At 50.3% G+C, this 11,111-nt stretch overlaps 1 protein-coding gene across 1 annotated transcript; it reads left to right on the top strand.

Annotated features, from left to right (window-relative positions):
• The first annotated feature begins 3,001 nt into the window (after positions 1–3,001).
• Positions 3,002–9,075, top strand: LOC105922225 (DNA-directed RNA polymerase II subunit rpb1). The gene is made up of 5 exons (XM_036131148.1): positions 3,002–3,147; positions 5,456–5,572; positions 5,679–5,993; positions 8,505–8,623; positions 8,704–9,075. Exons 2-5 carry the CDS (start codon positions 5,464–5,466, stop codon positions 8,728–8,730), a joined length of 570 nt encoding a protein of 189 aa, XP_035987041.1. The 5' UTR covers positions 3,002–3,147; positions 5,456–5,463; the 3' UTR covers positions 8,731–9,075.
• The last annotated feature ends 2,036 nt before the right edge of the window (positions 9,076–11,111 follow it).

Raw genomic sequence — 11,111 nt, 5'->3', positions numbered from 1 at the left:
CCCTTCAGACGGTCCAAACGTGGTTCTGACCCGGCTCAGAGACTCGTCAGTCAGCGGTACTGATTGTTCCTCCCAGCAGGCAGCTGGTTCTGGTTCTGTTGTGGTATTTCATTTTCTCCTTAATGAAACCCTGTAGGACGTGTTCTGGTCCAAACGGGACCCACAAGGTGACCAGAGGAGAACACGGTAGTGGCAGCATGTGAGACACTACCAGAACCTCCACTGTCCCCCGTGTCTCCTGGGTCTGCCAGGATGTGAGACACTACCAGAACCTCCACTGTCCCCCCGTGTCTCCTGGGTCTGCCAGGATGTGAGACACTACCAGAACCTCCACTGTCCCCCGTGTCTCCTGGGTCTGCCAGGATGTGGGACACTACCAGAACCTCCACTGTCCCCCCGTGTCTCCTGGGTCTGCCAGGATGTAAGACACTACCAGAACCTCCACTGTCCCCCGTGTCTCCTGAGTCTGCCAGGATGTGAGACACTACCAGAACCTCCACTGTCCCCCCGTGTCTCCTGGGTCTGCCAGGATGTGAGACACTACCAGAACCTCCACTGTCCCCCGTGTCTCCTGAGTCTGCCAGGATGTGAGACACTACCAGAACCTCCACTGTCCCCCCGTGTCTCCTGGGTCTGCCAGGATGTGGGACACTACCAGAACCTCCACTGTCCCCCGTGTCTCCTGAGTCTGCCAGGATGTGAGACACTACCAGAACCTCCACTGTCCCCCGTGTCTCCTGGGTCTGCCAGGATGTGAGACACTACCAGAACCCTCCACTGTCCCCCGTGTCTCCTGGGTCTGCCAGGATGTGAGACACTACCAGAACCCTCCACTGTCCCCCCGTGTCTCCTGGGTCTGCCAGGATGTGGGACACTACCAGAACCTCCACTGTCCCCCGTGTCTCCTGGGTCTGCCAGGATGTAAGACACTACCAGAACCTCCACTGTCCCCCGTGTCTCCTGGGTCTGCCAGGATGTGAGACACTACCAGAACCTCCACTGTCCCCCCGTGTCTCCTGGGTCTGCCAGGATGTGGGACACTACCAGAACCTCCACTGTCCCCCGTGTCTCCTGGGTCTGCCAGGATGTGAGACACTACCAGAACCTCCACTGTCCCCCGTGTCTCCTGGGTCTGCCAGGATGTGAGACACTACCAGAACCCTCCACTGTCCCCCCGTGTCTCCTGGGTCTGCCAGGATGTGGGACACTACCAGAACCTCCACTGTCCCCCGTGTCTCCTGGGTCTGCCAGGATGTAAGACACTACCAGAACCTCCACTGTCCCCCGTGTCTCCTGGGTCTGCCAGGATGTGAGACACTACCAGAACCTCCACTGTCCCCCGTGTCTCCTGGGTCTGCCAGGATGTGAGACACTACCAGAACCTCCACTGTCCCCCGTGTCTCCTGGGTCTGCCAGGATGTGAGACACTACCAGAACCTCCACTGTCCCCCGTGTCTCCTGAGTCTGCCAGGATGTGAGACACTACCAGAACCTCCACTGTCCCCCGTGTCTCCTGGGTCTGCCAGGATGTGAGACACTACCAGAACCTCCACTGTCCCCCGTGTCTCCTGGGTCTGCCAGGATGTGAGACACTACCAGAACCTCCACTGTCCCCCGTGTCTCCTGAGTCTGCCAGGATGTGAGACACTACCAGAACCTCCACTGTCCCCCCGTGTCTCCTGGGTCTGCCAGGATGTGAGACACTACCAGAACCTCCACTGTCCCCCGTGTCTCCTGGGTCTGCCAGAATGTGAGACACTACCAGAACCTCCACTGTCCCCCGTGTCTCCTGGGTCTGCCAGGATGTGAGACACTACCAGAACCTCCACTGTCCCCCCGTGTCTCCTGGGTCTGCCAGGAGGTAAGACACTACCAGAACCTCCACTGTCCCCCGTGTCTCCTGGGTCTGCCAGGATGTGAGACACTACCAGAACCTCCACTGTCCCCCGTGTCTCCTGGGTCTGCCAGGATGTGAGACACTACCAGAACCTCCGCTGTCCCCCGTGTCTCCTGGGTCTGCCAGGATGTGAGACACTACCAGAACCTCCACTGTCCCCCGTGTCTCCTGGGTCTGCCAGGATGTGAGACACTACCAGAACCTCCACTGTCCCCCGTGTCTCCTGGGTCTGCCAGGAGGTAAGACACTACCAGAACCCTCCACTGTCCCCCGTGTCTCCTGGGTCTGCCAGGATGTGAGACACTACCAGAACCCTCCACTGTCCCCCGTGTCTCCTGGGTCTGCCAGGATGTGAGACACTACCAGAACCTCCACTGTCCCCCGTGTCTCCTGGGTCTGCCAGGATGTGAGACACTACCAGAACCTCCACTGTCCCCCGTGTCTCCTGGGTCTGCCAGGATGTGAGACACTACCAGAACCCTCCACTGTCCCCCGTGTCTCCTGGGTCTGCCAGGATGTGAGACACTACCAGAACCTCCACTGTCCCCCGTGTCTCCTGGGTCTGCCAGGATGTGGGACACTACCAGAACCTCCACTGTCCCCCGTGTCTCCTGGGTCTGCCAGGATGTGGGACACTACCAGAACCTCCACTGTCCCCCGTGTCTCCTGGGTCTGCCAGAATGTGAGACACTACCAGAACCCTCCACTGTCCCCCGTGTCTCCTGGGTCTGCCAGGATGTGAGACACTACCAGAACCTCCACTGTCCCCCGTGTCTCCTGGGTCTGCCAGGATGTGGGACACTACCAGAACCTCCACTGTCCCCCGTGTCTCCTGGGTCTGTGGGGACGGTGTCTGCTCAGAGATCTGCTGGTACGGCTGGTACCGGGCCGTGCAGAACCTGCCTTGTTAAATCTCCTTCAGAACGTCCTCTCTGAGCTTTGACTTCCTGGTCTCCATGGTAACCACGTCAATAATTAAAGCGGACTTCTGACCCCCCCCCCCCCCCCCCCCTCGCTATAATAACAGCTGCAGACTTTGACCCGCCTGCAGAACGCCGTCGCTGCGATCCGCCGAGGAGCCGCCGCCTCACACGGTCAGTGAGTACCAACTGGGAGAACTGGGAGGGGGAGACTGGTTGACTGGATCGGTTCTGGTGACCCGGTTCTGGTCCAGGAGGTCAGCACCAACGACTTCGGCTCAGCTGGAGAAACAAACCGGCCCGCAGAGAGAGGTGGTTCTGGTACTGACGGTAGATTGGTTGCTATAGTGAGTCTGACCCGATAGACCGACCAGAACCTAAAGGGTTCTGGTCAGGTCCGTTTGGACCTGCCAATCACTGAAGCTTTGAGTTGTCTGCAGTCAAAGGGTGAAGACATGGTTCTAGAACCTTCTGGTCTGGAACCATGATCTGAGGCAGGAGTTTCAGACACTGGGTCAGAACATCTCTGCAGCTCACTGGAAGGACTGTGGGTCCAGACGGGCCTTTCTGCTCGGTTCTGACAGGCAGGGAGCTGTTTTTCTCATCAGGGAGGAAACCAACAACCCAACAGAACCTTCAGTCTCTGCAGAGACCCGAGAGGCTGGTTCTGACGGTCTACAGGACACCACAACATGCGTGATCCAACCAGCAGACAGAACCTAGCCTGGACCTCTGCTGGGTCCAACGTGTCCTCTTCATGCAGTCTGGCTGAACCGGACCTTAGCCTCATCGGTTCTGGACGTTTCTGGTTGACTGGTGTCATCTGACTGGACCCCTGGTACCAGTCCTGACTGCAACCACAGCCCAGCTGGGTCCATGTGCTGGTTCTGTCCACATGGTGGGTGTGGAGAACCACAGCAGGCTGCGGTCCATTTGGACCCGGACCCAGTTGTTCCTGCAGGAGAACCTGACGATTGGTTGATCCAGAGCTGAAGATCCAGGACCGATCCAGCTGAAGGTGTCTGGACCATAAGCTCCTCTGGTCCAGACACCGGTACCGGTGGAGTCAATACCACTGACCCATAATCCGTTCAGTGAGCTTAATGGTTCCAGAACCGCTGCAACAGAACCTCCTGCAGTTCTGACATTTGTTGTGGACCTAGAAATAATTTGCAGGAACCTCAGAGGAACCTGGAGGGTTTGTGACGTTCCTGCATATGAAAGCTGCCAAACAGGAAGTAGTTCTTTCTGTTTCCTGTCCTGCATCTACCTTCACTTCCCAGGAAACGGTTCATCTTGCTGACAGCGCCGCTCTGCCCCGACCACAGAAAGGTGGATTTAGGAGAACCGGACCTGAATACGGCTGAAGAAGCACTTTGCTAATTAGGCGGGTCCAAAGGTTCTGGTTTCAGGTAGAATCCTCATTAAATGTGATTTTACCTGGTGGAGGTAAAAACAGAGGAAGCAGCGGTTTGAGAATTTCCTGCTATGGTTGGAAACACCTTAACAGGACAGCAGCTCCTGGAGACAGGTACACCAGGTGTCCTCGTGTATCTGCTGTACCCAGCTATGACAGGTGTCCTCCTGTACCCAGGTACGACAGGTACACCAGGTGTCCTCGTGTACCTGCTGTACCCAGGTATGACAGGTGTCCTCCTGCACCCAGGTACGACAGGTACACCAGGTGCCCTACTGTACCTCCTGTACCCAGCTATGACAGGTGTCCTCCTGTACCCAGGTACGACAGGTACACCAGGTGTCCTCGTGTACCTGCTGTACCCAGGTACACCAGGTGTGGTTGGAGCAGCCGGTACAAGAGGACACCTGCTGTACCCAGTTACACCAGGTGTCCTCTTGTACCCAGGTGTCCTCGTGTATCTCCTGTACCCAGGTATGACAGGTGTTCTCCTGTACCCAGGTACGACAGGTACACCAGGTGTGGTTGGAGCAGCATGTACAGGAGGACACCTGTTAGCTGTTAGCATTGTTGGCGTCACGATGGACTCTGGAGGTTCTGCCTTCATGCTTCTTCTCAGCTTCTACTTATCTCCAACACCGTCAGGTATTATATTTAAATCCTCCATCGGCTCATTGGGGCCTCCTGGTTCCGTCAGCGGCTCCGGTCGGTTCCCCGGCTTAGAACCTCCCTCTGCGTTTCTAGCTGTAAACAGCGGTTTGTACTTTAACCACCAGTTATCAGGTTATCTGAGCAGTCGGCTGGTTTTCATCCACCGTGACGATAAATAGCCATAAATCCTGATCTTCAGCACAATCTAATCATTTATGGAAACTTTGGTTTAAACTCATGTTTCCATGTTTCCTGGTCCGGACCGGTGGGTTCTGAAGAGTTCTGATCCAGCCAACGGGTCGGTACTGAGGGACAACAGGACCTGCAGCCTTTAACCTTCAGCTAACGGACCAGAACCTGGACCTGCTGACTGGTTCCTCAGGTTCTAGCTGCAGCGCTGATGGTGTTGGACATCAGCACCAACAGAACCTTTAGAGGGTGAAGGTGTTGATCAGATCAGGAGGAGCTGAGAGGATCGGACCAGAACCAGGATCTCTGAAGGTTCTGAATGAATGCAGATGTCCTGTTACTGCTGATACTGGTTCTGCTCACCATGAGACCTTTTTGCAGACGTCATCATGAAGTCTCCACCAGAACCCTCAGAGACGCTCTCCTCTGCCTCGGCTGGACCTTCTCGTCCGTTCTTCTCCATCACGAGTCCACAGCTGCAGGAGGAGTTCAGAAAAGGTGAGAGTCTGAGCTGGACCACTGGGCAGAACCACCAGAACCAGAACCTCAGGCCTCTGGTCTGGACGTACAGAAAGCACATGACTGATCTTCCTCTTCCCTCCAGAACGTCTGAGAAGATTGGAGGCTCACGGCGACGTCAACGGGACCTCCTCTCCTCCCTCCCCCCGGACCTCCCCCTTCAGCTCCTCCCCATCTTCACAGGCCTCCCCCCTCAGGACCTCCTCCCAGGGGGTTCCCCCCTTAAGCCCATCCTTCCCTGCAGCCTCCCCCCTCCAGCCTTCGTCTCCCCAGGCGGTCTCCCCCCTGAGAACCTCGTCTCCCCAGGCCTCCCCCCTGGACTCCCCCTTCAGCCCGACTCCCTCCGACTCTCCATCTACGCCCTTGAAGTCGTCCCCCTGGCAGTCAGACGGTTCCCCAGGTGAGTGTAGAGGTTGAACTCACCTGAATCTGCTCAGTCAGCTGAGAGTCTGCAGCTCCCCCTGCTGGACAGCAGCAGCCACTAAATGTTAAATATGTATATTTAAATAAATAAAATGCTAAATATTTCAGCACATGACTTTCTCAGTACTTGATAGTTTTAGAACATATCATAAAATATATATATATATATATATATATATATATATATATATATATATATATATATATATATATATATGGCATTTGACACTTTAAAAGTTTTAAGCCCCCCCTGAACATGAGAAAATCCTCGTTATTCGATGCTGTAGCGCACATATTCCCTAGTTACTGGGGGGAAATAGGGAGTACCAATATGGCGGCTGGTGGCTTCACAGCGACTCGTTCTAACAGCGGCTATTAGCACTCCAGTGTATTATATAGATCAGTGGTCAGTACCTGGCATCACCAGCTCCCTCTGCAGGATGAAAAGGTTCAGCCCAGGTTGGGTTCTAAAGAGCAACGTGGAGTCCATGATTAAACTTTAAAACTATATTTAATTTATTTTAAAGATAGATAGATATCTTTATTGTCATTTTGTATGCACAAAGTGCGTACAGAACGAAATTTCGTTTGCATACAGCTTGAAAAGAATCACTCTAGAAATCACAATAGATTGCACTAATTTTCAGGATAAAGATGCAGCAGCGATTTATGTAAACAGTTGAGATGAAAAACAATGTAAACATTAGTCCTTTTGTGGCTTCATCAGTTCAGCAGCATGAAGCATATGTGCAAATGTGTAAATGTGCAGTTATGCGAGTGTGGTGCAGTGACATCAGAATAAAGTGACTTTGTTCTGATGTCACTGAATCAGCGAATCCACGATTTTCAGAACTGAGCTCCTTCATCCACATTCACTCAATGGGACTCTAACTCGCATTCACACACAGAGCAGTAATGCCTTGCCCTAGAGCACATCAATGCACGGCATTGAAACCTGGAAGTTGGTCCATTACGTCCTGATCACAGAACATTTATCTGGATTGGGTCACAGAGATGAATGAATCTTTAAATTATGAAAATGTAAATGTTTTATTAATCAAACGTAGTCATTCAGCAAAAGAACCGGTTCTCTGTGTTCCGGCGCCGGTATCTGTCTCCAGCCATCGGATCAGGGACAGGTCCCTCGTCCATCATGGGACTTATAGCTCCGCTGCATCCAGGGGAGAAGGTCCAAACTTCTACTGCCAGGCACCAGAACCACTGCTCCACCGTGGAGCCCAGATAAATCCACACACTGGTTATTAAAGAGGGTCATTAGAAGTCCAGAACCAACTTGGGATCAGTCACAAACAGATATGTGGTTCTAACACTTAACTTCGACCTGTATAAAGGCTGGTTTACGCTTGTCGCACATATATTATGCGTGGAAATGAGACAAAACGTCTGCAGCATTAATGCTCCTAGACTCTAGAGGGCAATTGAAGTCGCCCTAAAGTCGGTATTACAAGTCGTAAAGTTGGTATTACGAGTCGTAAAGTCAGTATTACAAGTCGTAAAGTCAGTATTACAAGTCATAAAGTTAGTATTACAAGTCGGTATTGTCTGTATTACGAGTCGTAAAGTCGGTATTACAAGTCGTAAGGTCAGTATTACAAGTCGTAAAGTTGGTATTAGGAGTCCTAAAGTCGGTATTACAAGTCGTAAGGTCAGTATTACGAGACGTAAAGTTGGTATTAGGAGTCCTAAAGTCGGTATTACAAGTCGTAAAGTCGGTATTACGAGTCGTTAAGCCAGTATTACAAATTGTAAAGTCGGTGTTACAAGTCGTAAGGTCAGTATTACAAGTCGTAAAGTTGGTATTAGGAGTCGTAAAGTTGGTATTAGGAGTCGTAAAGTCGGTATTACAAGTCGTAAAGTCGGTATTACGAGTCGTTAAGCCAGTATTACAAATTGTAAAGTCGGTGTTACAAGTGATAAGGTCAGTATTACGAGTCGTAAAGTTGGTATTAGGAGTCGTAAAGTCAGTATTACAAGTCGTAAAGTCTGTATTACGAGTCGTAAAGTCTGTATTACAAGTCATAAGGTCGGTCTTACAAGTCGTAAGGCCGGTATTGTCTGTATTATGAGTCGTAAAGTCGATATTACAAGTCGTAAAGTCGTAAAGTCGGTATTACAAGTCGTAAGGTCAGTATTGTCTGTACTACGAGTCGTAAAGTCAGTATTACAAGTCATAAAGTTGTAAAGTCGGTATTAGGAGTCCTAAAGTCGGTATTACAAGTCGTAAAGTCAGTATTACGAGTAGTAAAGTCGATAAATCAAGTTCAGACAGTCAGAAAACCTGTCTAAACTTGACAAGTGATAGACATTTACCTTCATCTGAACCAGCTCCTAGCTGACATCCTCCTCTTCCACCACCCATGACCTTCAGACTGACCTCCACCTCTCAGAGCAGCTTCTGAGGACTTTAATGGTGGATTTTCTGTTCTGCTGTAGATGTGTGACTCTGATCTGTTTGCTTGGTGTCCAGCTCTGTCTCTGTCCAGCCCTGAGCTGCTGTCAGAGCTGAAGCAGGGCAGGCCGCAGCCTCTGAGACGTGTTCCTGAAAAGAAAGGACTGACCACCGTCTTCTCTGGACGAGGACGACAGGTCAGCCGGGTCACCTCTAGCTTTACTCTCTGCGTCACTGCTGTCCACATTCACACTCCTCCTCTGCTTTACTCCTCCAGGTGTCTGGCTCCTCCCCCATAGCTTAACCAGCCAATAGGAAGGCAGTATCTGGACCAGCACCTGACCCAAACACCTCCGACTCTGATTCTACCTCCACATCTCCTCCAGCGTCTGAACAAACTGAACATCGGATACCACAAAGCATCTCCTAAAGAAACCACGCCCCCTCATAAGCCCCGCCCCTTTAAAACCCACCTCCGGTTCTGCAGAAGATCCACGGACATTTTTGTTCTGAAGGGATGAAGATCAACACGTTTAATCTCAAACATCATCTTCTTAATTTCAGATAAACTTTGTTGTAAAAATAATGTGTTGAAATATTTAAAATGATTAAACAGCAGAAATAAAGTTTTATTATATGCATCAAGTTTTAGTGTCACAGAGCCGGGTCATGTGACCTCACAGAGTCGGGTCATGTGACCTCACAGAGTCGGGTCATGTGACCTCACAGAGTCGGGTCATGTGACCTCACAGAACCGGGTCATGTGACCTCACAGAACCGGGTCATGTGACCTCACACGGGTCAGGTTCTTATAGAGAGACCTCAACCTGACATCGGTGAGGCCTGGTGTCCAACAACCCTGGATGTGACCCTCCACACCAGAATCCACAGCAGGTGAATCCACACCAGAATCCACAGCAGGTGAATCCACAGCAGGTGAATCCACGGCAGGTGAATTGCTGTGGAAGCTGCTAAAGCCACCTTCAGCTACTCACTTGGTGTTCTGATCACTGAAAGCATGGATGGGAAACCAAAGAGTTGCTGTTTTACTGCTTATAGTCATTTCTACCAGCTGACCAGGAGAACATCTCACGTTCCCTTCCTTCTGCTTGGCTGCCAGCAGGAACTCTGTTCTGAGCTGAAATAATCCCAGCGGAGGAAGATGAAGGTCTCCTGTTGCTTGATGAATGTCTTCAGGTCCATCCAGGGTTTCTGATTCCAGCCTTTCGTCCACATGTCCATCATCCGTAGGACCGTTTTATTAAAGGACTCAATGGTCATTAGCTGAATAAAGTTCTTCTCTGTGGACCCAGTAAGCCAAGGCAGAACCGAAGGTTCCACCATCTGCTCAGCGGGTCCAGGAGCTGCAGGCATCTTCAGCAGCAGCTCTATAGAAATAAAACGGGGTGATTTGTTAATGTTTCTGTTGGTCAATAAAGTTTAAAGGGGAAGTTTGACGTTGGAGTTGAGGAATCACTACTGCTGGGTTTAAGGTTCTGGACCCAAGGTTCCACCATCTGCTCAGCGGGTCCAGGGACAGGAGCTGCAGACGGCTTCAGCAGCAGCTCTATAGAAATAGAAACTGGGTGATTTGTTAATGTTTCTGTTGGTCAATAAAGTTTAAAGGGGAAGTTTGACGTTGGAGTTGAGGAATCACTACTGCTGGGTTTAAGGTTCTGGACCCAAGGTTCCCATCATCAGCACAACTGTCATTGCAGCAGATCTGGTTTGAATCCAGACAAGAAGGATTGGTTCTGGTCCAGATGTGTGGAGCAGGCCGTTTGATGACATCTGGATCAGAACCAGGACCAGTCAGAACTGCATTATCCCAGTCAGTGTGAGAGCTTTACTGCGTCTGGGTCCGGTTCTGACAACCTTAGAGAATTTCAGAACCAGTTCAACCCGAACACAACGGCTAGAACCCAGATGGTTCTGCTGCCTCCAAGCAGGGAAGCTTTTTAAATATAAACTCCGCCCCCACAGAACCTGTCCACTCATTTTAATATGAGAACATGGCCTGAAATAAAATCACATAAAAAATAAAACTGCCTGAAATAAAATCACATTAAAAATAAAACTGCCTGAAATAAAATCACGTTAAAAATAAAACTGCCTGAAATAAAAACACGTTAAAAATAAATATGGAATATTAATGTTTTATAAATAATTTGAATGAAGCAGCTCCGCGTTGTGAGCCATGATTAGCTCCACAGAAGCTTAGATCCTCAGTAGATCTTCAGACCCTAAAACCAGCCTGCTGGTAAAAGTCCAGAGTTCAGAGAGAACTCTTTATTATTTATGAGAGGAAGCAACGTAAACCAGCTGTAAGCTACAGAAATCACCGGTTCTGCCCTAAACTGATGCTGTGCAGCTGCAGCTTCACTGGACTCTCCTCAGCACCACAGTTTTCTATTTAACCAGGAAATGTTCACCCTGACCAACAAATACAACGATATGAAACATCTCTTCATAAAAAGCAAAAGATTAACGTTTAATTAATCCCTGGTTCTGGGTATCTTAAGAATGGACCCTTTGTTTGTATTTTAAATGGACTCTGCTGACGTGGAAGCACCTTTATGCATAGATAAAATAGAAATAATCAGGATAAAAAGCCCAGATATGGGTCACAGTAACAGTATTCAGAACCACTGTGTCTAAAACATTAAACTAATCTATTATATTATA

The sequence above is a fragment of the Fundulus heteroclitus genome, unplaced genomic scaffold, assembly GCF_011125445.2.
Source record: "Fundulus heteroclitus isolate FHET01 unplaced genomic scaffold, MU-UCD_Fhet_4.1 scaffold_41, whole genome shotgun sequence".
NCBI classification, from domain to species: domain Eukaryota; kingdom Metazoa; phylum Chordata; class Actinopteri; order Cyprinodontiformes; family Fundulidae; genus Fundulus; species Fundulus heteroclitus.
Note: the sequence above shows the minus strand (reverse complement) of the source record. Positions and strands in the feature narration are given on the sequence as shown.